Source organism: Cimex lectularius, unplaced genomic scaffold (assembly GCF_000648675.2).
Source record: "Cimex lectularius strain Harlan isolate CLEC.00 unplaced genomic scaffold, Clec_2.1 scaffold3, whole genome shotgun sequence".
Taxonomy (NCBI): Eukaryota; Metazoa; Arthropoda; class Insecta; order Hemiptera; family Cimicidae; genus Cimex; species Cimex lectularius.
This window is the reverse complement of record NW_019392688.1, coordinates 3,597,288-3,624,501: the sequence shown is the minus strand read 5'-3', so window position 1 is coordinate 3,624,501 and position 27,214 is coordinate 3,597,288. Positions and strand designations below refer to the sequence as shown.

At 36.9% G+C, this 27,214-nt stretch overlaps 1 protein-coding gene across 1 annotated transcript; it reads left to right on the top strand.

Moving 5' to 3' along the window:
- Positions 1-1,174: 1,174 nt before the first annotated feature.
- LOC106662333 (ras-responsive element-binding protein 1-like) lies at positions 1,175-26,763 on the top strand. Its single transcript, XM_014386358.2, has 6 exons — positions 1,175-1,346; positions 21,660-21,780; positions 23,380-24,169; positions 24,327-24,505; positions 24,580-25,202; positions 25,279-26,763. Exons 2-6 carry the CDS (start codon positions 21,732-21,734, stop codon positions 25,612-25,614), a joined length of 1,977 nt encoding a protein of 658 aa, XP_014241844.1. The 5' UTR covers positions 1,175-1,346; positions 21,660-21,731; the 3' UTR covers positions 25,615-26,763.
- Positions 26,764-27,214: the final 451 nt, after the last annotated feature.

The window sequence follows — 27,214 nt, the reverse complement described above, 5'->3', positions numbered from 1 at the left end:
TTTTTTGGATGATTGGAAGGAAAAGACACGAATGGGAGATTAAAAGAACGTATGGGTCCGTCATTACTCGCTCTTCGTCTTACTGTGCAATCCCATCCAAATGCAAGTCTTTATTACTACGGTTTTCACATAGTTATTAACAGACCTTTTCTTAAAATTGTAGGAGTTTGAGGTAAAAATTACCTTTGGGTCCGCGATACTACGCTTTTTGTCTATCGCTGCCAGCCTACCAAATGCTCAGAGATTCAATATGAATGACCGAATCCGACCTTTCTTCTTTCCACTTGCTGAGATTAAATTTAAATAGTCACTAATTGAACGAACCCAAGCTTCCTTGTTTCATTGAAGTTATCAAATTTTTGTAGACAGTTTTAATTTGGAAAATTGGTCGGAAAAAGACGATTATATTGAACAAAAGTCACATGAATTAGCTAGTAGACTAGATTATTTGCTTATTTCTTCAAGACCAAAAGCAAATGTTGGATTCCCTCGGGCCCAAAAGTCAAATATCTATTATAATACATTAGATTTAGTGGTCTATTGACCAAATTACTTCTTTCAATTAATTAATCTTTTTACGTAAGGTTTTGGTTGAAATGAAAAAGTTAGTGTCACGAGCGGGATTCGAACCCAAGGTCGTGGGTTCGAATACCACTCGTGCCAATTATAATTTTTTGAGACAGTAAAATCAGTTGTGCTTGCACAATTTGACACAATGCAAGGTCTGGCAGATCGAGTATGATCTCGCTGATTTTTTCGAAAAGATATGTTAATAATTCAGTACAATAATAAAAACCAAAAGTTAAAAATATATGCTTCAATTTTGGATTTTATCGAAGCTGAAAGTTAAGCTATTAAAATTAAGAAGGAAAAACTTTGGTTCTTTCATATTGTATCGGGTGTATAGGATCTGTACGAAGAAAGGCGAGAAATGGCGGACCCAAAGGTTCATTTCTCCTTCCAATCGTAAAAGAGCGTTAGGTCAATGGTACTCAGGTACTTTTCTAATCCCCGTACCACGTATAGTAAGCGAGTCTTTCGCCCCGACTGACTCCGAGATGGTAGAAGAGAGCGAACCCCCTCCCGGCGGCTGCTCCGGCGCTCCCTCCGCCCCGGGGTAGGCGTGTTCATCGTCCCCCGACCACATCTGCGCAGATCCCGGGTCCGGGAAGAAGAGGCATCCCTCCCCGCCCCGACGGCCCTCTTCTCGCCAACATCCCTCACTCGGACGAGGATTCAGTGAGGCTCCGAGGCTCGCCGGTGGTACAGCTGTCCCTCATCCGCCAGGACATCAGGGCAAGGACACTTCTCACAGGATTCAACGTCTCATAGACCCTACATCTTAGGTAAGTTGGCTATTTTTCAATCAACCTCAAATAACCAACAAGCAGTGTTTATGCCATCCAAATTAATTTTTTTTAAAGCTTTTTTTATACTGGAAAAACCCTCAAAATCATAACAAAATAATTTATCTAAATATTGAAGTTTTCTTACAAATTGGCACTTTAGTACACCTGTTTCTACAACTTTTCCTCATTATTCTTTTTAGATAAAGAGAAATTCAGGCAAAATAACAGTCTATATAAAAAAGTATACAAATCTGAAATTGATCAATTTTTGGTCCCTTTCTTCAATATTCTATTTGTTTTACTTCTTTATAAAAAATGCAGGGAAATATGGACCAAAAGAAAGGCTGTATAAAATTTGATCCAGGTTTGATTATAAATTAACGTTTTTTGTCTCCTATTCTCTCATTCATTTTATTTTATTTTTTTAAATATATAAAGAGAAATTCAGCAAAATAACAGTCCATATAAAAAAGTGATTCAAGCCCGAAATTGATCAATTCTGGTCCCATTCTCCTCTCTATTCTTCAATATTCTTATTATATGTGATTATTTGTAAAGAAATATAGCGAAATCTGGACCAAAAGAAAGGCTGAATAAAATTTGATCCAGGTTTGATTAGAAACTATAATTTTTTGTCTCGTCCTTTTTCTTCATTTTTCAATTTGGTAAAGATATACCTAGAAAGAACAGTCTGTCTCAAATTTGATCCAGTCGAAAAGTGATCTTCATTTTTTGGTCCCGTTTCGTCATTATTCTGATTTTTTCATAAAGAAATAATGGAAAATCTGGAGCGAAAGAATTATCTATTTAAAATTTGATCTGTGTTTGATTAGAATTTGATCAATTTTTGGTCCATTCTCCTTCCTTTTCCTCATTATTCCAATTTTTTGTTTGCACACTTATAAAGATACACTGTGAAATCCAGACCAAAAGAACAGTCTGTCTAAAATTTGATCTATATTCGAAAAATGATTATCATTTTTAGTCCCTTTTCATCATTATTCTGATTGTTCATTATTTTGTCATAAAGAAATAATGAGAAATCTAGACCAAAAGAACGATCTGTTTAAAATTTGATCTGTGTTCGATTAGAATTTGATCAATATTTGGTCCCCTTCTCCTTCCTTTTCCTCATTAATCTAATTTTTTGTTTGCCATTTTATAAATATTATTTTAATAATCATCAATTGTTGGTCCCAATTTCCTCCCCTTTCTTCAATATTTTAATTTTTTTTGCTTCTTTATATAGAAATACAGCGAAATCTGAACCAAAATAAATCCTATCTAAAATTTGATCCATGCTTGATTAAAAATGATCATTTTCGTCTTACTTTTCTATTTTTTAAATAATATATACCGCCAAATCCAGACCGAAAGAACAGCCTGTCTAAAATTTAATCCGTGTTTCAAAATTCATCAAGTTTTGGTCCCCCTTCTCTCTGTTAATAATTTCTTAAAATTGATACCGATTCAATTAGAAGTCGATCCATTTTTGATTTTCTTCTTGTTCTGAATTTTTCAAAAAAATCCAATGAATAAATGGTAATTTTCTTAATTTTTTAAAGGTCGTGGCCCGATCAGGGTGCTTCCATTTTGATAAAAAGCTTTTTGACGTCGTTCCTTTTTTTAAGTAATTTTCTGTTAAAAAATTATGTTTTTTTCGATCCAAAATCGATATTGTGGGGGGGGAGAAAATGTTACATGGACAAAATCATTGTTAAATTTTTCTGAGGTTGTTTTTTTTTTGTCAATAACCTAACCAAATACGAAGTGGTGGATCAGGAAATCAGGAAAATTGATTTTTTTTTTGTGGGGGATCAGTTTGGAAAAAACCTTAAAATCAACCAGCTAGGGTGGAAATTTTGCTGTACGATTTTTCATTTCGCTAAATACAGTGTTCGTCAATGTGTTGTAATAACCTTCAAAAAGTAATAAAAGCCCTAGGTCGAAAGATCCAGGGCTCAGGCGAAGCAATTTTCTCCACTGGAAGGCTCAAAATTTGAAAACAATAAGACCCCCTCCTCAAGAAAACCCCTATAAGAAATTAATATAATAAAGGTACTATTTTTTAATGCTTAGAAAGGTTTAACAATAGTCCTAATATAATATTTCTGAATTTTGGGTTTTATTGCAACTGCATGTTTTTTTGATTGCATGATTTTTTTAAAGTTGAAAATTAAATAGTAATAAGTGAAAGGATTTAATATTTGAATTTTTGGCAGATGTTAACATAAAAAAATAAAAGGATAAACAAAAATATTATAAGGCTTAAGTACTTAAGACTAAAAGGCTTATAACTTGGATAATTTTCAATATTTATAAACAATGTTTCTCTATTTTTCTTTAAAAAATAAATAAATTCATGATTAAGGTTAAACAAAAATTTGCGTTTTTATATTTTAAAATTCAAAATTTTGACCATAAGGCTATTTTTCAGGACTAGAAAATTTTTTACTAGTTTAAATTTTGAAACCCAGATGAGATTGATAAAGAAAACATAATATTTACCTATGTTTAAGGCGATTTAATTTATTGCTTTCTTAATAGCTGGAAAATATTTATTCCTAACCATTAAAAATGATTTACTTCGTGTTTATCTAAATTAATTTTTGGTCCAACGTTTTGTCCGTTTTTATGTTAAACTATTTATGCAACATATTATTTAGATGTGTATTGTTGAGTTTGTAGTGTAATTTTGTATTGTTATCTAAGCATTTTTCTGGTCGGTTTGCAACCTGATGATATGCAAGTTAATTGTTCATCCGGTCCTGTTTGTGTCCGACGCGCGAAAAGGCTTACCAGGATAATTTCCTGGATTGTTTCTATCTACTTAGGCTTTTTCTAATTTTACCATTTATCCATTCTGAAGATGTTCTAATTTGTCAATTTCCAAACAGGCACAAGTGCAAAAATATACCCGCCTTTTTCTACCTCGAGGGCTGGGAGCAGCTAAGAGCGTTTCACATTCTAAGAGGGGAAAAGTCCTTTCTAATTTTTACCCTTAATCCTCTTTATAAAATGGGGGCCCAATTACCTCAGGATGAATGGCCCTCCCCCGTCTCGAAAATCCCTTTCACCTGCGGTATGTCCTAATCAGTTTTACTATTCTAATAAGAAACCGAAAATATTAATATAAGAAAGACATTTTTCAACCCTATAAAATAAATATACATCAAAATAAATAATAATTAGCGCAAAAATCATTCTTGATTTGCAAGAAAGTTTGATTATTTTACATCAAATTAGATTTAAGATAAAAATGTGGTAATGAACTTTGTTGACATTGTTGTTTCTTGGGTCAATTATCTATCGGCAGATCAGATTGTTTAACAAAAATGGCCGGAAAAGAATTTTACAACTTGTTTAAGGGCAATTTTATACGCCTTGTTTTGTAATCTGGCCATATCCCCCCTCCCCAATTTGCATCTCCTTGTCTCCTGTGAAAACAGATCCTTACAATCCTGGGAAATTTTCCTGCAATTTTCCCCGGTCTTTTAAAAACAGAATGTCACGTAGAGGAAACAGCCACCCTTTTATTATCTGGCAGGCTTTTTTTTCCTTTCTGCATGGAGTTACCTGGATTAGCAAGGCGACTACTTGATTTCATGTCAGAAAGCCCGGACCGGGATTGGCCAGGTATTAGGAACAAAACAGAGCAAAAGCCAACCGTGAGACGCCTATTGCTATCTTAGTAGTTAGCCTGTGTGTTATTCAGTCATAACATTTCTAAAATGACTACACTGTCATTACTGTGGTGCACAGGATCAGGGGCGGATCAGGATCTTTGTAGACTGTCAAAATACACGTCATCACTCTACAGGTCTCGATAAAAAATCGCATAATTATTTTGAAAACCGACCAGCAGGACCAGGCCAAGCTTATCTGACAGACTTTTGGACATTTATCTATAGTCGGTGGTTGGTATGTGCATTATTACGTCACATGGATTCTTTTTTAAAATAGGACACTAATATTAACTACGAAAATCCACTGAGAATAGGCGGACGCAGAGTATCTGAAACGATCAAAATCACCTCGCAGATTACGACTCGATTACATAAACGCACTTATTTTAAATTACTGTCGTTTTATCTAACGGTCATCACTTGTTGGTCAGGGAGTTTACATTTTTTGGTCCTTTTGTAGTGTGCTGTCGCTTCAGAGGCAGGCGTTACTATCCTATCTTTGGGCAGAACCGCGAGAATAGGTGGACCAAGAGGATCTTAGATCAAACTCACTTCGCAGTTTATGAAACTATCACACAAATTTATTTCTGTTGGTTTTACCATTTACCCATCTTCAGTGGTTCGCCTGCGCGTTATTCTGTCAAATAAGTCAATAAAGTACTAACGAATGTCCTATCTGTATCCAAAATTGTAATTATACTAACATTAATATTCAATTGGTACTCGTAACGATCCGCGTGCTGAAGGTCCCTTTGCGAGGGTTTTTATCAATATTGACTACCTCTTATCCCTCTAATTGATTAAGAAAGCGAAATATTTTGAATGTGTTTGAGGAAAACAGCCTGGAAATTAGCATTGTTGAAATTTTTAGTGTTTATTTTCGACCAGAGGAGACATTTGTTGTTGACTTTATGTTTTGTTTTTTGCTGTATTGCGCAGCTGCAGCATTCACGTTGCATTTTGTCTTTTTATTTATTAAAGGGAATTATCGTGACGGAATTAATTAATGCTCCCATAAATTTAAAAAAGTGTCAGAATTAACCGGACAGAACAAGAAAATTCGGATTTCGTTATATCCCCCTCCCCCGACACCCACCACATTGGCTTGTTTATCCACCCTTTCAAAATATTTGGCAAACATCCCCCTTCCGGCCAGGGTTGCGGGGTAAAAATTGCTAAACGACACGGACGAAAATAGAGGGTTGACTGGGATTAGAAAGGCAGCTTTAATTAAGGGAATGGTAATCCGCTTTTCAGTGGCGCCTATCCATCTCCAAATTGAGAAACTTTCCAAAAATAACGGTTTTCTGGATTTCATCTAGGGGTGGTTCTCGGAATGATGGGACGTTTCACTTTGACAGATCTCGCCCAAGAATGAAAATTGCGAAAAATACAGTGGGAAGGTAAATGCCGAGAATATTTCCAAAAAACACTAACACATTTTCCTTCACAAATTAAATTAAAATTTGTTTAATACCATCAGTCTACTAATAAAAGACATGTTTTTATCTTTTGAGGCAAATATTGATCAAGTTTTTTGCATTTTTTCAGCTTTTTGTGGATTCTGTATGCTTGTATCATTTTTTTACATTTTTGTGGCTTTTCCTCCCCTTTTTATCATGATGAAAAAGCAGCAACTGCATCATTACCCGTTCTGGGTGCGCGGTCTGGCTCCAAATCCTACCGGGCCAGTCTATTTTTGGTGAGTCAGGCAAAGATTTTCCAGGCTGGAAATTGGGAACAGCCCGCTCGTTTGCCTGGCTTTCCCAGAATCCGGTTGGATGGTTGTAAAAATTCTTTTCCCTTTTCGTCGCTTTGCTGGCTTCAAGATGACTTCCCGAGCCCCCATCCTCGTGGAAAGATGAGGAATTATTTTGAGAGATTTACGACCTCGGCTTTTCCCCTCCGAGGCAATAAACCGACGGGGTAGACAGGTAGTGAGTTTCCACCCCAGAGAAAAAGACGGTTTTCCGATCGGAAATGCGCATTTAACACTTTGTAGGAAAATAACGTTTAATAGTTTTTTTCCTTCATTAGTGACATTTAAGGTGTCAACAATCGGAAACATGTTGGACCGAAGATCGACCAAAACAAAGCAAGATGGTCCGCCTGTTCTCGTTGATTCGGCACGTCAGTCATGAATCATGACAGTAAAGTTACTTCTCACGTGTCGACACCTTAATTATTTAAATTAACAACGTGTACTGTTTTAAACTGTCATAGCCAATTCGGCAACAATTGTATAACCAAATTAAGAATCTTCAAAATTTCCTAGAATATTTGGAAATAAAGATTGGCCTAACTTCATTTCAAATTTATTTAGAAATCGTGAGATGCGGTCTGGTGTGATGTAGGTTTCAGAAAAACATTTTCTTTATCGTGCCAACGTTTCGATCTTTATTGAGNTTGGCACGATAAAGAAAATGTTTTTCTGAAACCTACATCACACCAGACCGCATCTCACGATTTCTAAATAAATATCGATTAACGGTCACTAATCACCACACAGGCATTTCAAATAATGAAGTATAATTAACAAGGTACAATTTGGGCCATAAAAAGAGGCATTAAATTGTAACAAAAAAAAAATTTTTTTTGGTCATTCCCGTTCATTTTGGTCCGCCTATCCTCGCTGGTTTGGTCTTTCAGACGCGTTTCGGCTTTTCGCCTTTACAACTGTCTGTGTGTTTTCCTGTCAATTGTAGCCTTGTGCCAGGTGTGGTTTATCATCTTTCAGTGGTTAGTTGTGAGTTATTTTGTTATGTGTATTCTTCTGAAATGTGTCGACAGCTCGCAAGCATATTCAAACATTGTCGTTGTCGCTAATTCTGCCCGTTAGACAGTAAAAGCGTGCATCTGAGGTGTTGACACCTTACGAAAGGACACAGACGACAGGATAATGCATAGACCAACCACTGAAGACGAAAAACCGTTCCTGGCAAACTGAGAGAACAGACAAAACCGAAAACATATACGTGGTCTTTTATAAGGTTTCGACGAAAAGAAAACAGGCCTTTTGTCCCTGTTTCTTCGCGTCGATCATGAATCGTGACTTTGAAGTCTACTTCAGTCGTATCGACACTTGTCAGAATAGCACACGGACCCAAGGGAGATGATAAAACGTGTTTGAAAAACTGCGAGAACATACAAGACAGATAGCATATTATGGTCCGCCTGGTCTCGCTCTTTTCACAGGCTTGTTTCGGACAATATTCGGCGGTTGAGCTATATTAAAAATTCGTCTCAAATTCACATCCGACAAATTTATCGCGACAGAAAATTCCTGACGGTGTAAAAACGGGTTGCGTTATTCCTTTACATAATGTTCAATTGAACAAAAAAAAAACCTCTTGCAATATAAACAATAACAGGCCGGTGTGAAGAAAAACCCGGTAGGAAAACGGTACTGTACTATGAAAATCACATTTCAAGAATGGGAAAATTTTGGAAAAAATCCTTGGCTGATGTATTCTAATAAAATTTAACTTGATCCGATTTTTGAAAATCGTTGGCTTTTATTGTACATTGATAATTGTATTGTAGATTTTGAAGGAAAAAAAAATACTGCCCGCGAAGTATCGCTTGTTCTTGACGCCAGTTTACTTTATTTCTTGCACTTTATTGCCAACGGAGATAAAACAAATTAATGAGGACAAGTTTCGTCCGAATCGAAAACAGTTCATCATAAATTTTAGTTTTTATTATAGCAAGCTCTAATTAAGAAGAAACTTAGGCCATTTGGAGTAATCTAAATTTAAAAAGACAGCCCAGCCCCCTTTCTTATGTAAAACAGGGTCATAGTTGACTCGTCCACATAGGCGGCGTCGGCACACACATACATATACACACAAAAAAGAGGGGGCCAAACAGGTTCCTTTTCAAATATTTTGACCCCTCCTCAAAATATTTGCCGAACAGGGCCTTCGGACAATGGAAGCCCGGGTTGTAAATCATCCCCGACCCCTTGGCCACCGGACAATTTACACCTGACGGATTTAAAGCCCCGGAAGTTCCGTTAGCCGGACAAAAACACCCTTCCATACGAGAAAAAAAGACATATTTTATAACGATATTGATACAAGTGTTTTTCACTGGATGAAATTAACATAATGAAAAAGATCCTTGTTTACCGTTTACAACAGGAATCTGGCCATTCTGAAAATATATTACGAACAGATAATTCTTTTTTTTAACGTCCCTCGTCGCGATATCTGGCTCCCAAATCAAAAAAATTACACCAAGTTATACGTCAATACTAATTAACAAAAAATAAAAAATAGTGAATATCTTTTTTGGAAAGCGAGTAAAGATAATTGTTTACAAAAATTAATTTATAGGGGGAAAAAGATCTCTTGACATTCCAATCTTTCGTATTGATTCAGACGTAATAGAATCAAACGTGGTTATCCTTCTTATCTCTAAAGCATTAAGGGATAAAAAAAATCGACGGATCGTTTTGAAATCGGCATAAATACCTTGACCGACGGTTGATTCGAAAAATATTTTATTGGTCTGACTTCCCGTTAGTATATCTTACCTCGGAAGCTATGGTCACTAAGACATAAAATTATTTCGTGGTGAGATTGAATCAACCGGAAAGAAACTGGGAAAAACCTTGAAAAACACTCAAGATTCTTAATTTTTCTATTATTTAAGAAAGAATTGGATTCAGTATTCTTTGATATCATATTACATAAGGATCTGTGATCAGGATCGATTTTCAAGGTATCATTCAGCTAGACATACAATATTGTGACCTAGCAATGAATCAACCGGAAGGAAACTGCGAAAATCCCTCGGAAAAATCTCTAGATACATAATGTTTCAATTTTCTAAGACGAATCTGTTAAATATGTATTTTTTCTGCGGCTTGTCCTGTCACATACCCTGTATATTTCTGTAAAGAAGTGAAACATAATTACGATATTGTGACCTGGCAAAGAATCAACCGGAAAGGACCTGAGAAAATCCCTTAGAGAACTCGTTCGATACTTGTTTTTCTTTTTTCTAAGAAAGAATTAGTCTTAACCTATTAAGAACCTCATCATTCAGCAACAAATACAATATGATGACATTCCACTGGACCAATACCAGGAAAGCTCGAAAAATCTCTTGGAAAATTTCCTCGACTCTTAATTTTTCTCTTTTATAAAAAAGAATTGGCTTTATTTGTATTCTTAAGAGCTGCACCACCAAAGGATTTGTGATTATGATCAATTTTTCAGGAGAAAAACAATCGCATTTGTTTTGAAATATTAATATTGTAATTTGATATTTATTTATTGAAGTCACTTTAGCTCAAGTGGTAGAGTAGCGGCGTATCAAGCCGAAGGTCGTGGGTTCGAATCCCGCTCGTGACACTGACTTTTTTTATCTCAACTTAAAACCTTAATTAATTGAATTTTATAAATTGGTCAAGCGGATCACGAAAAATTGTGAATTTAATTTGATATTTAAAGAACACGAAGGAAATTTGGGTGGCCCTTCGGAAAAGCCCTGAGAAAACTTGGAAGAGACTTGGTGGGAACTCATAGAAAAACTAGAACCATTGAACAACCAGCTAAAAAACTTTGAAGGAAAATTAGAAAATTGTAACCCTTTGGAAAAGCCCAAGAAAACTTGGAAGGCGACTTTGGAATCCTTTGGAAAAGCCTAAGAAAACGTGGATGGAACCCTTTGGAAAAGGGGGGAAAACTCATAAGGTAGGGTTGAGATGGGGAGTTGATGTCCGAGTGGATCGAGGTCACGATAGCTCAGGTGGTAGAGCAGCGGCGTATCTAGCCGAAGGTCGTGGGTTCGAATCCCTCTCGTGCCATTAACTTTTTTTCATCTCAACTAAAAACCTTAATTAATTGTCATGTATTAATTGGTCAAGCGGACCACGAAAGTAGTGAATTAATGATTTAAAAATGAAGTACACTTCACTAAAGCTCTCCGTCGCCATTTCAATTGTCGTCGAGAATCCAAACCGATTACACGACATTTGAAAAATGGCAAAAGGAGGGAAAACTCATAAGGTGGGGTTGAGATGGGGAGTTGATGTCCGAGCGGATCGAGGTCACGATAGCTCAGGTGGTAGAGCAGCGGCGTATCTAGCCGAAGGTCGTGGGTTCGAATCCCTCTCGTGCCATTAACTTTTTATCATCTCAACTAAAAACCTTAATTAATTGCCTTTGGAAAAGTGTAAGAAAACTTGGAAGGCGACGTGAAATCCTTTGAAAAATCACTTTAAAAAAAACTTTGAAGGAGAATTGAAATCCTAAGAAAACTTAGAACCCTTTGGAAACCCCTAAGAAAACTTGAAATCCTTTGGAAAACCCTAAGAAAATTTGGATGGGGAATCGGAACCCTTTGGACTAGTCTATAGTTGAATTTTTAAATTTCACACCGACATTGGTTAAATCGGTAATTGGGTTACCTCATAACAGAATTTATGCTCTGCGTCCATTTTCATTAAGAGAAAACCATTTAGTTTGATATATAATAGCGACCTGACGTGTTCAACCAACCTGAATGAAAATTGCAAGCCCTATTGGAATTTTCCAGTTTTAAACAAAAATTGACTAAATCAGTTTTTTTAATGTTATTTCATCACAGAATCTGCAATCGGGATCGATTTCCACGGAAAATAATAGCACATTTACCCCACGTGCCTATCTTTGCGATTCGGCATTGAATCAATGCAAAGCAATTTTTTTAAGTGATCGATCTCACACACACACAAACCTTTACATTGTACAGTTTTGTAATTATTTGTCAACCGTTCTCGAATTTTAATCTTGTTAGTTTTGATTTTCCGGGACGAGTCGCTTTTATATTGAATCGTTCCATGTTTGTTTACTTCGCCTCGTCCGCGATCCTATCGTTTTTGATTAGCTATAAGCTCTTCTCGTGTTTACTTGATTCATCCAAAGTGGTTTAAATCAAAGGGGACATTATATTAGATTGTTATGTATTAAAATAGAGTTGGGTTTTTTTTCATAAAAAGTTTATTAGAAAATGTCTCAAATTCACGCAACACCTGCACCTTGATCGAGAGTGTTTATCACTCGTTACAGCTTTCCATCTCAATCCCACTCGAGAGATATCTCTGAGATAGCTCAGTTTCTCCCGATACCATGATAAAAATAACTCTTCAATTCTGTTTGATTTGAAGGTGTGTTGGCGGTTTGGCACTGTCCTCAGAAGAACTGCGGCGTGATGCAATTTTTTCCTCAAAAATCCGACGTCTGACTCACTCGGTAAACACAAATGGGATTTTCTTATCTCTCGTCCTGCCCACTGAATCGATCCAACTACACGCGTTTCGAGGATGGGTTTTTATCTCAATTCGCACGGGGAAACACGCCCGATTTGGACGTTTGATCATAACCAGTCACTAAAAATTGAACCGAACAATAAAAAGTCCGTAGTCTTTTGGAACGTCTGGAAGAATGAGATATAAAGCCAAAACAGAGCCGGTGTTACACGTGTATGATCTATCATAGTTCAAAATTGCATTTTGACTTCTCGCCATCTTCAGTGATTGGTCTGTAAGTGATTTTCTCAGCTATGCCTTTTTCAAGTTTTCGAAACATCAGGAGCTCGAGAAACCATCCCTGTCTGCCTATTTTCGCTGGTTTGGTTGATTCAGCCAGCTTTTCACTCATAAATACCCCTATATAACGCCAAAAGTTACTTAAAACCCACTCGTCGACTCGTCAACACCTAATATTCTGCCACAACTGACAGAAAACCTCAAAGACCAGCCACTTAAGAAAGCGAAATGCTCTTAAGAGAACGGCAGACAAAAAGCGAGAATGTTGGAGAGACGAGCCACAGGTAAATCGCATTCGGAAAAGCCTATTATCAACCTAACCTGGTTGGTCCTTTTCCCGTGGTCGATTCAGTTCAACTTGCTTCTGAAGTTGTCAACAACTTGTAAATGGTCTCCATTGACTGAAAAGTGCACTGACCAGCCACTTAAGAAGGTAAAAAGCTAAACGTGTCTGAGATGGAACCACGCGAGGCTAGGCGGACCAAATTGATTAGAAACTACCCAATTGCGCCTTTTAAACCGATTGCTGATAATCAGTAAATAGTATTGTGCGACATAAACGAAAGAAATATCCATGGATTCTAAAAGCAGCGTTCAAAGTCAATTCGCACTATCTGAATTTTCCAAGATTATTGAATAATCGAGTTTCGTCAAATCCCATCCCGTGGCCGAATCCCGGTGTCACATTTTCATTTGTCGTTTACATCGCGTTTCCATCCGTCAAGTCAGCAGATGCGGGGATTCGGCGGATTCCGCTGAATTCAGCTCAAAAACGCCGCCCGTCGGCGAATCCGGCCGAAAAAGAACAGTGGACAATGATCATCCACCGATTCCGCTGATCTTGCTAACCCAATTCTGATCTCGAAACAGATTCATCATCCTTTTTTTCTCTCTCGCTTTTCTTTTTGTTTTATATTTCATTTTTAACAATCCGTTGCATGCTATTTATAATTTCCCCCTATTTCACAATCGCCACGGCAGTTTTGAACATTGATTGCGTACCATGTCCCCATTGACATCTTTACGAAATACCAAACGTATAAAATTCTCTTAAGACCCGGGCTGTACTTTTACTTATGATAGTTGTTTAAACTGATAAAATAATAATAAAAACAAATATTGAGCTAAGGTGGTAGAATTGGTTATGGTCATTTGGTTCCCTGCATAGCCCTTGGGATTGAGCAAATTCTGCCAGTTCCAGTTCCACAAGATGTTCCAAAGGATTTCGAAAAAAACAGGGGATAAAAATAAGATGTAGTGTCTAAAGGTGCTACTTAGTGTGTTATTCCTCGAAAAGTCCATGAAATTTTGGAACTCCTTAAGCGGTTCGATAATCGAGATAGCAGGTTAGATGGGTGTAAAACCGTAAAATATATGTTATATTTTAAAAACTGAACAAATACTAATTAAAAATACTATCGAGAGCCTGAGTAAGTAGTGCTGAGTTCTTCGATAGTGCTAATTAATCAAGTACAGTACAATGCTTTGACTTTTCGTGACATCCCAGGGAACTTAAAGATGTTAAGTCATCTCCAGTCCTTTAATACACATATTATTTAGGGAGCAAGGAATCAAAAATAAATTTATAACAATAAGTCTGTAAACGCAACTGGGTTCCAGCAAGGACCTTAGAATTGGACAAGTATTGCAGAATGCTATGACTTATTTGTGCCATCTCAGCGATTAGACAAACTTTTAAGACGTTAAGAGTCATTTCTTTTAAACATATTATTTTTGGAACAAGAAATAAAACAGAAGTTTAAAATAATACGTCTATAAGTGAAACTAGGCGCCAGAACGGATTTTGGAATTGAGCAAATACTGCAGAAGAGTATCCGTGACATTCTAGGGTAGTCGAATTTTAAAGACGTTAAGGACATTTCTAAACCCTTATACATATTATTTTGGAAACAACGAATACGTCTGTAAATGGAACTGAGTTCCAACAAGAACCTTGGAATTGAATAAGAACTAGAGAATGCTATGAGACATTGCCTAAATGTGACATCTCATGAGTAGACGTACTTAGGGGCGTTAAGGGGCATTTTCAGATCTTTAATAAACATTATTTTTGGAACAAAGAAGATAAAAGATATTTAAACCAGTACGTCTGTAAGTGGAACATGGTTCTTGTACAATTTTTGCATTGAGCATGATATAACTATTCCTGACATCCACTGAGGAGGTCGTATTTTCAGACGTTAAGAACGTTTCTAGACCTTTTTACACATTATATTTGAAACGAGGAATACATCTGTAAGTGGAACTAGGTTCCAGCACAGGTTACTACTACACGTAAGTCATAAACGAATTTAAGCTTTTTATGTACATTATTTCAAAATAAATCGAGCGTGATTGCAAATTTGATATGTTACAAACGGAAGTTGATTTTATGAAAGGAAATATATTTTAATTATGCCATGTCTAGATGATTACCTCTTTCTTTTAATTTAAATATTGTAATAGTCATATGCTTCATCAGAGGCGTAGTAAAAATACGCAGTTGAATTTCCACGAGTAGAACCTGATTAGAACAATCAGAGGACCATCGGGATCAAAAACAGATCGATAACGCGGGAAACGCTTCCCCAGAGCATCAATGACCTTTAACCAGACGAAATATTCTACCAGGGGGTTTAACTACCCCTTGACACACTGACTTTTGGCTCTTGCGTTACAATACAAAACAATTTCATTATAAGAACGATTTTGTCACCAGGAGGTTATCTATTTAGGCTAGAGTATCAGTTTGGACTTGAAAGGGGTAAGATTGTATTCAATCGAATGTAAGCCCTCCCCACAGCTTCGAGGGGTGGCGAAATACACCCTCCGCAAATTGAAATCTCCGCCCCCAGCATCAAAAGGACCATGCGCAAAAAGGAAGGGGAGAAACATCAACTCCATTTGTACTATATTTCTATCCGAATACAATTGGACATGAAGGGCGAAGTGGTTTGAAAATCACAAGATGGAAGCAACCGGGATTTAAAGTTAGAATTGATTTTTAATTTGATCTTGGTCGTTTTAAAATTATGTTCGTTTCTTGTTGAGGTCTGCTAGGTTATGAACTGCTGTTAGGCCGTTTCCGATCATACTGGTGTTTCTCCCAGTCTCGTTAGATTTGTTTGGCAGACACTTATGCATTTCACGTGATCTGCTCGTTATTCTGCCAGTTTTGCCCAATCGACACCCCAAAACGCCAATTTTGTATGTCAGATTTGTATCCTCTTTCAGAGGTTGGCTTTTGCGAAATTCGGTCAACTTTGTCCATTTTCAAGCTTTGAACTCTAAAATCTGCGAGTTTGCTTCTTTAGACTTGCTCAGATGATTCGCCTACTTCAATAGTTGGCCAGTGCGTTTTTTTTGTCAGGTGTGTTTATTTTTAAGGTATCGACACACAAAACCTTTCAGTTTGCTCCTTCAATCCAGATGTTTCGCCAAATTCAGTGGTTGGTCTGTGCGGTTTTTTTGTGTGTCAGGTGTTTCTATTTTTAAGGTATCGACACCCCAAAACTTTCCTGTTTGCTTCTTCATACTCGTTGAGTCCTTTCGCCATCTTCAATAATTGGTTTGTCATTTTCCTTCTCTTTCCTATTCTCTTAATTTCTCAGAAAATAGGACAAACCCGCGAGAAAACGTTCAGACCCACCCATTTGAACCGAGCTAGTACCGTAACGTGATGACATCTCTTTCGAGGTTACACTCGTGTTTGTCAGGGTTTACGTTTTTATCAGCCTCCCTAGACAATATACTAATTTCACCTATGTGCCAATACATTTTTTAAAGTACCACAAATGTCATCACGGTTATGCAGAGATTTCAGATGTATTTATTGGATTTTGGGAAATTAGCACGGATGGGAAGGCTATTGTCTTACAATCAATTACAAACATTAGCAGAAGACTTGAACAGGCAACTTTTAACCACTAGAAGAACAAAAAAATATCAAAATAATAACTGGTTTCTTTTGTCACTGGCGTGTTTTCTTTCGTAGCTGTGCGGTCGGTCAAGCTGTCCTCGATTATAAAAATCTCCTCCTCCAATTCATCTCCTGTTTTATTAGTTCCCACATGGCCCCAGGTTCGCGGGCGTGTGCGTGGCCCGGCGTGTGTCCGCCTGTCTTTTTCAACGTGTGTGTGCGCCCGTCTTCCGCTCTTTTCCCGCCTCGGAGAAAAGACAATGCTTGCGTGTTTCACAGTCCGGTGATCACCGCGTGGGAATTTGATGGTCTTCTTCTTCTTGTGTTTTTTTTCTTTCATTTTTCGTTTGACGATTTTATTCCAGAGCGGTAGCTTCTGGTCCATTTTCACAAAGCTTGATTTGTTTTCCTTTCTTTCGGGTCCAAGGAAAACCCCTGGATTGTAAACCGTCGGACTAAGACAGAATATAAACGTCTACGATTATTAAACCGTTAAATAAATGGGCAAGTTGGAATGATCCCTCGTCAAAGGTTTTCGATCAATAATGATCATCTCGAAAACGGGACAAAGATCATAGAGGAAAAATGGCCAGGATCAGTGACGACAGATAAGACAAAGCGATGTATATTTTCTCTTGATGACTCATCGAATCAATAAAGATCGACAAGTCTTTGTAAAATTAATTGAATTCAAATTCCAGGACAAATATTGTTACAAAAATCGAAGATAAACAGTTCTGACTCGGCATGTCATCATTTAAGTCAATCAAATAGAGCTAGTGTTAGAGAATTTGTGAATATTTATCTGCATTTTGGTTAACTTTTGCGGATAAATACGATTTAATTTGGTTTTTGACCTACACGTTTTGGTCCTTACAAAGGATACTCTCCCGTGCTACTGTTGATAGTGCTTCGCTTTTAAATTTCTAGCTAAGACCCAAAAAACCTGTCGATAGTGCGGATATTGTCCGTTTTCCGGATCCTTATCTGAGAAATTCCGTCCTCCGGAGCCGCTCCTATGTTTAATCTTCTATCTCATCGGTTTTTTTCCCAGTCGGTCCCTCTCTTTTCCACCCGGTGCCTCGAGTGGCGCGACCGAGAGAGAGGGAGGAGGAGCGAGATAAGAGCGAGAACGGTCCGGGGGAGAGTAAAAAAACAACACCCGGGGACGATAACTCAGGTGGACTTTATTGATCTGGGGCGCTCCCAAAGGTGAGCCGTGGGGCGGGAGGAGAAAAAACTGGCGTGCGTCACACAGACTCCATTTCCCACCCTCGGAACCCTCCCTCAGGAAGTGCAATGCAATTAACTTATTGCCCCTTTGACTCATACCACCTGGATATGATGATGATGTGGTCCTTAATCGATTTGGACGAAAAGTGAGAATGTTATTATAGGCGTACAATTGATATCAGACTCGTTATTTATTGATTTTTGATAGTGCTTCATTATACTGGAACCACTATATTTTGGCAAGTTTAAAAAATACACCCAACATAAATAACCAATACTTTTCTCCGAAACGCGTAGACGAAACAACGGGGAGGCTAAACGGACCAAAATAAAGTACATCATCCCGCCGACCTCAGGAGGAGGTTACAGTTCGGTCAATTAAAATTTATTTTTTTAATTATTTACAATGCTGTCAATATTGAGAATCGTAAACAACGTTGAACATTACTGATAGTCTTGGATTTGGGCCATGTTAGTGTACTTACATACATTAACTAAGGACCTATTAACTATTTTGGCTCTGCACTGTGCCCAGTTGGTTCATCAGTATTTTTTTATTACAGTAAATGATCAGTATTTTTATTGTGCTATATATTTTTGGGGTCTGCTGGGAGAATATGTTGTATTTAATGTTCCGAGGTTATCGAGGATCAGAGAAAAGTAGAACGACTAACACAATATTGAAGTTGGCGAACATTCTGGACGAGTCTAAAGGACCAAACTAGCAGGTATTGATACATTAAAAATGGACATAGCTGACTGAATAAGGCGCAAAATAAAATGACGTGTTTTTGGGTGCTAATAGCAGATGAACGGATACAACTGGTATAATAAGGCACAGGCAACATCTGATGCTAACGATACAAGTCCGTAGATCAAATTAGCGTTTTGTCGGGCGTTGATTCCAAGCAAACGGACACAACTGACTGAGTAACGCTCATGCCAATCACTGAGTACGACGAAATGGCGATACCTGCCTGATAGTCCAAATTAGCGAGTTTTAGTTACAAACGGACAGAATACAGACCTATTTGTGACGTCGAAAGGCTCCTGACAGATCAAACTGGCTATCTTTTGGGAGTTGATATTTTACAAATAGGTGGCTTGATAAATTCAGACTAACCGCTGTGATGCCCAATCGCGCCTGACAGACCAAATTAGTAAGTTTTTTTATACCGATAACCTTGTAAATAGACACACTTGACATTATAACCCACTGGCGAACCACTGATAAATGGAAAAAGCCGAAACGCGACTGACAGACCTTAGGATTAGCGGACATTTGATCGAAACGATACTTGTTGCTAGGAATAGTGCGTCAGTTACCAACTAAAGTGCCAGTTGTGTCGGAGCCAAAGACAAACGAAGAGGACGTCACAGCACCCGACTTGTCAATCCTTCCTTAAATTTTTTTAATCTTGGATGTTTCTCATGTCCGGCGATTTTTAGTTTTATGTCTGTTACGTCTTGAAAACGTGCACCTATTTACATCTGTACACGGGACCTCTCTTGAAATATAAATACGGGCGTGGATTTCGAGGAAGGGAGACTTATTACGGCTTATCGGACTTATCAACTTTTCAGAAGGAAAATTACGGATTGTTGAATCAAACTATCTATTTTCCGTATTGCTTTTTTTCGATAATCAGGTTGATTAAATCCAGTCAGAAATTCTGGTAAAACCGAACGTATCGACTCAAGGGGTTTATTTTTTGATGTTGAGAGCGAGCATTTTTATGGTCAAAAAATCGTAATGGTTTTATTTACCAATAAATTGGGTAGAGAAGAGATTTAGATACCGATTTGATTTTATCTCTAATAAAAACGTTTGTCGTGTCTGATATGTTATTTATTTTTTTAAAAGTCTATTCTCGAGGACACTTATCATATCCTCGGATAACCGCCTCACGTCCTTGAGTCATCAGGATCGTCTTGGAATTTTAAAAACTGACTTTTCCCCCCTTGGAGAATATGACAAGTTAGACGTCCAACAATAAATTATCATTAGATAATTAAGCTGCAATATATTTTTCAAGTTTTCGAAGCCAAAACGGAAAGCATACAGGGACCCCCATACCGATTTAGGGAACGTGTCAGTAATTGTAAAAACGAGATACAGACGCTTCCGTGTGCCATCTTAATAATAGTAGTAATAAAACTAAGTTGTGTCAAGAATTATCAAAATAATATCATCAATAGGAATGACTATTCTTTGATTACATTACGCGCCCCTCCACTTGTTGTAGAAGATTTTATGTATAGATAAAGGCGTAGGTTGGTCGTTTAGGATCATTCCGGTCCTCCTAGTCGCGCTGATTTCTGTTCTGAAAGATTAGTTTTGTCATTTCGCCATAATTATGTATATTGAAATGGAAAATGAGGTAACATTGAGCAAAATGATTGAACGAAAATTTAGTTAATATTTTCCTCTCTTTCATTCTCTCTCACTCACTTTACTCTCTCTCCATCTGTTCCTCGCTATTTTATTCTCGCGTTCTCTCTATTTTACTCTCTCTTTTTCCTCTCTCTTTATTACTTTCATCCCTAGTTCGGCTATCCCTCTCTATTTTTCACACTCTCTCTCTCTCTCACACACACACACACTCTCTCTCTCTCTCTCTCTCTCTCTCTCACTCTCTCTCACTCTCTCTCTCTCTCACTCACTCACTCAATCTTTCCTCTCTTTCTGTAACTGTCTATCTCTATCTGGTTCTTTCTTTCTCTCTCGCTCTCACACTTTCTTTACCACTCTTTGACTTTTTTCGATATCATTCGTTACATCCTCCTCATACTATTTTCAATTTCTCTGTCTGAATTACTTTCTCCTCCCTCACACACATAAAATGGCGGCTAAACAACGGGTGTGTTAATCTGATTTACGGAGGAATACTACACATAGCTCTTACACGCCCGCAAATGTAGAATGTCTAGCAATCGCCCTTTAAGTGGGCGAAATGTGACTGAAAAAAGAGATCGAAAACTGAGCCGATGTGTCGTATTAAGTTGTAAGGCTGAAGGAGCGTGGTGGAGAATGTATTTTGTAGAAGTTGGGATTTGTTTTTCTCTTTTTTCATCAGAATTTCATGATGTCTACTTAAAATGTATCCTCTGTGTATGTATGTTCTTATGCGCTGCTTTAACCATATTCGCTACGAACAACAAATCTCTTGAATATTGGGATTAGCCCAACAAAGGCGACCTAGCCAAATCGGCACGACAGGATTTTGTGGTATTCCACTCATCATTTTCCCAAGCGACAGTTTCTCGCGATATCGTCACAGGTTTTCCGTGAGGGTCGCCGTGGTGATTGTGGTCTTTGTTATCACCAACAGTGGACGTGGTCGCCGTGGAGACGAGGCCGCAGATCGAAGAAGGCAGCGGTTATTCCGTATCCCCGTTACCCACCCGCTTTTCAGGGAAATGAGCCGTCACCCTTGAACTGAATCATCGGGGGATAAATTTCCCACGAGAATTAACTATATAAATAAATTCATCTATAAAAATCAACTTTTTCCTTGATTTGACTTTCTTCTGAGCTTAACTGGCAAACAAAGTAGAATGCTTGAACCTTTTTTGTTAATAAATAAATTAAATAAAGTTACATTATTATTAACTGCCTTTGGTAGAAGGGAATATAAGTACTATTTTATATTTTGCATTTTGGGCTCATTGCCTATCTGGTGTTTGATAAGAATTGACAGATTACCCAATGGAACAATATTACTACTCATACTCCTTCCGTATTGAACACAATAAAAAAAAGAAAAAATGGAAAAGGAATCCCTTTCCTAAAATTTCTGAGAACTAACTGCCTCCTACAAGATCGTTACTATTATTGTACAACATTATTTACGATTATTTTTTTAATAACAGCATAAACTTTTGTTCATACTTATTTTTCTAATTTCGGCGTATTTTTTTTTTGTCTGTTTTAGATGTGAAATACCATTCTACTGTTTTATCATACTTTTGATCCGTCAGGACAGAGTTGAGTTAACATCTTAAGAATGGAGCATAGCTACGACAATATACCTTCACCCCAAGAGGAGCCACAAGGTAAGTTTTCTCCACAAATTCAGTAATATATATGTGTAAGCTAATAAGCTTGTATGGATTGGTGATATTTTTAAATCGTGAAAATAGTTTAATGGTTATGTTGGAAGATCGTAATTTATTTAAAACTAGCTAATTTTAATATTGAGAAATCATAGTTTTTTGAAGACCACCTAATTTTGATGATAGGTCAGTTTTTTTAATACTACCAACTTTAGATATTGGTAGATCATAGTTTATTGTAGACCACCTAATTTTGTAGTTGGCAGATCATAGTCACCAACTTTTGATGTTGGTACATCATATTTTCTTGGTCTACCTAATTTTGACGTTGAAAGACCATAGTTTATCAAGACGATCTAATTTTGATGTTGGAAGATTATAGTTCATTTAAAACAACCTAATTTTGATGCTGTAAAATCATAGTTTTTTGAAGACCACCTAATTTTGATGATACGTCAGTTTTTTGTAGACTATCAACTCTCGATGTTGGTAGAAAATGGTTAATTGAAGACCACCAACTTCTGATGTTGGTAGATCATAGTTTATCGAAGACCATCCACTTTTGATGTTGGTAAATCCTATTTATCGAACTTTGAAGTCCAAGTATGAACTGTCTACTGGAATTTTTTCCTTCTAATTTTTTTTTCTAAAGTGAGGAAAACCCGGCTTGACTCAATGAAATATCACACGCTGTAGATGGATGACACTTAATAAAGCACATACCAAGTAATGCTCGAAGAAAAGTAATGAATGAAGAAGAAATATCAAGCGAGACCAAAATGATCGGATCAAACTACATAATTAAAATAACATATGAAATATTCTCTTATTTTTTTTATTTTTTTGCATTTGTTAATCTGCGGAAAAGATCGTATTTTTGTCTCCCCCACGAAATCTATTTGGGAAAAAGGGTTCGGATTGATCCAAGGCTGTTGCTAGCAACGGATGTAACCCGGGGGTGAGTCAGGGGGAGGATTATGTATTTCGATCTTTCCACCCCCTTTTTTTTCTTCCATCCGGGGGCGTTAAATTGAGTGCAGGATGCCGTGGCAGGTTGCTAAGGAGACACCCTCTGTTTTGACCACACCTACCAACCTTTTATCCCAGAGGGACTGTATGAAACATCGATATTTTATCTTTTTTTATTAACTTTACATTAATTACTAATCCACTAATAATTCGAATAGACAATTTGTCATAGCTTACTGTTAAAAATAAATAAATACAAGTTTAATTAAGGGGGTTGAAACAGGCAGAAAAGATGCGCTTAACATTGAGATCTATAATCTATTAAAAGCTTTGTATTATCTAAGAGTTGTTTGGCCACCTGGTCTCGCTGTTTTGTACTCTTCAGTTAGTTGTTGAGTGTGTCTTTCCCGAATACTATGATAGAAAGCATCAATCAATTTTTTCCTTTTTTTATTATAACATTTTAAAAATTTACTTGATTATCCATTTAAATTTATCTTAAATTTTAAATCTTGATTTTCGATTTTTTTTCAAACTTGTCAAAAGACAAAAAAAATAGCAGAAATATGAGCTATTTATTTAAATTGAATTTTAATTTGTACCTTTTTTAATATAATAATTTTTTTTCAGACCTCTCTGCATCAAGGATGCGTTCGAGGTCCAGCTCAATATCCGATGTAGATCCCACCACATCCGATTCGGACTCCATGGGATCATCGGTTCCTATGAAAAGGCCGAGATTTTATGAGGACAACAACAACATCGAGGGCTATGATCTCTCTTCGAAGAGAGAATTCCTTGCATCGCTCGAGCTGGCTACATCCCCTGAAACCGAAGAGGAGCAAGACCCGTTTCTCGAAGACTTCAAGAAGATGAAATCAAAAGGCGAGTTCACATGCAGACTCTGCACAATGTTATTTCCGAACCTGCGAGCCCTGAAGAGCCACAACAGGGTTCACTTGGAAGGTCCCAACTTCGAGTGCAACCTTTGCCCTTACAGATCTTTCGAAAGATCACTCGTGCTCAGACACATGCGGACGCACAATGGCGAAAGGCCGTATGAATGTCCTGTATGCAAATATGCTTTTACGACTAAAGCCAACTGTGAACGACATATGAGGAATCGGCATACCAAAGAAGCTTCTACTCAGATGGATCTCCCGATAGACCTTAGCGTCAAAAAACCGGTCTACCCATTTCTCACTATACCGTATTTCATTCATCCTCCAATCCTTTACCAAAATCTTCAAAAGGATCTGTTTAGAGGTCTTCAACTCACAGGTGGTAGGATCCTAGAGAAAAAAGAAGAAGTGAAGATGGTCGTAAAAAATGGCCTGCTTGTTCCTAAACAAAAGCAAAGGCGGTACAGAACCGAAAGGCCATTTGGGTGTGATCATTGTGCAGCCAGATTTACTTTAAGGTAGTGTTGCAGAATTTTTTTATAAATTTAATAAATCATGGATTATAATTTAAGTTACCTTTAGTAACAAGCATGTTACAATTTTTTTTTTTCTCTAGAAGATTTTATTTTTCATCAAATCGTGTTAACTAACATATATTGTTTAAATCATTTGCAGATCAAATATGGAACGACATGTAAAGCAACAGCATCCTGAATTCTGGTCTCAGAGACAACGCAGTGGTGGCAGAAAATCTCGAGAACCAAAAACAGAGAGCAGAGAAATTCCTAAAGGTGTGAAAGAGGCAATTGTTGAGCAGATAAAACTAAAGAATGAAGAAAAGAAGGAAGCCGGAGGTAATTAGATTAATATTCCTTAGATCAACTAATAGATCAATTGTGCTGGATTAATAATGATTTCTTTTTTTAAGATCTTGCTTCAGTGTCAAAGATGCTTGATAACGCCTCATCTCAAGATTTCAGGGAGTACTTTGATAGAACAGAAGACGACCCAGGTGAAGATAGCGAGGAAGGCCTTGTAGCTGCTACATCAGAGGATGCTAGTTCTGAGGAGCGCGGTTCTCCTGAGGCGAGGGATGGGAAAGAAAAGAAGCGAAGTGCTTATTCCCTTGCACCGAATCGAGTATCCTGCCCATATTGCTCGAGGGAATTCCCCTGGACTTCTTCTTTGCGCCGTCATGTCCTGACCCACACAGGGCAGAAACCATACAAGTGCCCGGCTTGCCCCCTGCTTTTTACTACCAAGTCAAACTGTGACCGACATCTAGGAAGAAAGCATGGGGCAAAGCAGGAAGAAAGATCGAGGAAAAGAGAAGAGAAAGAAGAACCTGTCGCTCAAGACACATCAGTCACTGAGATGCCATTCAAGTGCCATCTCTGTGAATCGGCATTCCGAGAGAGGCAAGACGCTCTCGAGCATCTTAAAGCTATACATCGGAAAGAGTATGATGCTCTTGTGGCTAAAGGTGCTCTAGATAGTTGTTCTGAGACTGAAGAGAATGAGTCTATTTCAAAAGACCACAGCAATAGAAAGGTAAATAAATTTATAAAAAGATCTCATAGAATAACTAAAACTGCAAGATCAGAACTTTAATTTTCTATTATGTTAGGTGATTTGCGCTTTCTGCCTTCGACGCTTTTGGTCAGCAGAAGATCTCCGTCGTCACATGCGAACACATACAGGTGAGCGCCCTTTTTCTTGCGATCTCTGTTCCCGGCGGTTCACCCTCAAGCACTCAATGCTAAGACACAAGAAGAAACACGGTTCACCAGGGATTATCGTTCCTCCTGCTGAAACCGAAGAGTTCCAAGGCTCTCCAAAGTCTGATCTTATATCTAACTTGCTTGGCATCAAGGATGCATCTTTGGTAGAAACAATGCTCGCCTCTACAGCCACAGATGCAGCCAAAATACTAGGCATCGACAAAAACAATCTTAAAAACTAAACTTCAATAATCTGAATTTTTTCTTTATGGAACTGATTGTATATCAGCAACCATTAAAAAAGTTTAAATACTGAGTTTAATTTTGAAAAAAGTATTTTGAAGTGAGTCGGGATTTTTTTTTTTAATTGCTGTTTTAACACTACCAGCTGTTAAAGCTTTAATGGCTTAAAAATGCACTATTTTAAGGACTTGCAATTGCAAGACTTTAAAAAACTGTATTTTTCTGTTAAAGTGCCTTCGGGGAGATTTTTAAAATTGTCCGTCCTTTAAATCAAATCATAATGCCATATGCTACGGGGTTAAATATGGTACCCCGGGATTTAGAGGAAAAGTGGTTTTTGAACATAAAAATTCTAATGTGCCTTTGACCTTAATATTTTTACCAAATAGATTGTAAATTAAATTTGTAATGTTATATGAAATATACATAACGCATGTTATATAATCAGTCGATGGAAGATATAGATGTATATTTGATGTTGAAATATTTAAAATATAATGGAGGATGAGATGATTTTTGTAATTTGTAATGGGGTCAAGTGAAATCTCTATGTACTACGTGTATTTTAAATCTAAGGGATGGATACATGCCCCACGTGAAATATGTTACCTTTTTGTAGAGGCAAAAAAATTATTATGACTCAAATCTAAAGACCAAAAGTTATCTTTGTAAAAAAAAAAAAATTAAAAAAAAACTGCACTGATTTTATCTTATTTTATAAATAAAATTATTTAAATTGTAATTATTGTACAAAAAGAATTATGCTCGAATATTGTTTAATTATGTAAATTACATTAATTGTGAAGTAGGTTTTTAGTGACTAAGCATGTGTGTTGTGTAAAATTGGGGATCCTTCGAGATCCAGGGTGAGTGGTAATTCAATTTCTTCTGAGGTCAATAAAAGAGTCTGTTGAACTAGTCAAGACAGAAGAATGAGAAAATTGACTGAAACAATTGGGTGCATGTGGGAAAACTTTGAATACAAAAACATATTAAAATATTTAAAAAAAATGGGTTTACAAAAAAGTTTTAAAAAATTATAATGTAAATTTGTATTTCACATATTTTTAGTTTGGGATTTGTATTGTTCTGCAATTTTGTCAGTTTCCCCTTGTTTTTTGTGGATGAATAAAGAGATTTTAAAAAAATTATACAATTTCTTTCCACCATCTGATCCGAGAAAAATACCTATCAATAAATTATATTTAAAACGACACTGGGCACTCTCGACACGACACGCAAGAATGGCGCAATTACACAGAAGACAAACACTTTGAGCCCTGAAGATGATCTCAATAAAGATCGAAATGTTGGCACGATAAAGAAAATGTTTTTCTGAAACCTACATAAACCTACACCAGACCGCATCTCACCGGTGTTTAAATAAATATATTTAAAACAATTACAATTTTACAAAAATAATACAAATTATTGTAAAAAAAATTTGTTTGTTTGTTCTCAGTTTTGCCCATTTCTTTTTCTCCTATTGGACAAAACTTTTTAACAAAAACTTTCCACCTTCATTCAAAACAAATGTCATTTGAAAATATATTGGAAATTTTTATATTCTATTCTAAACTTATTTTATTATTCTAAATA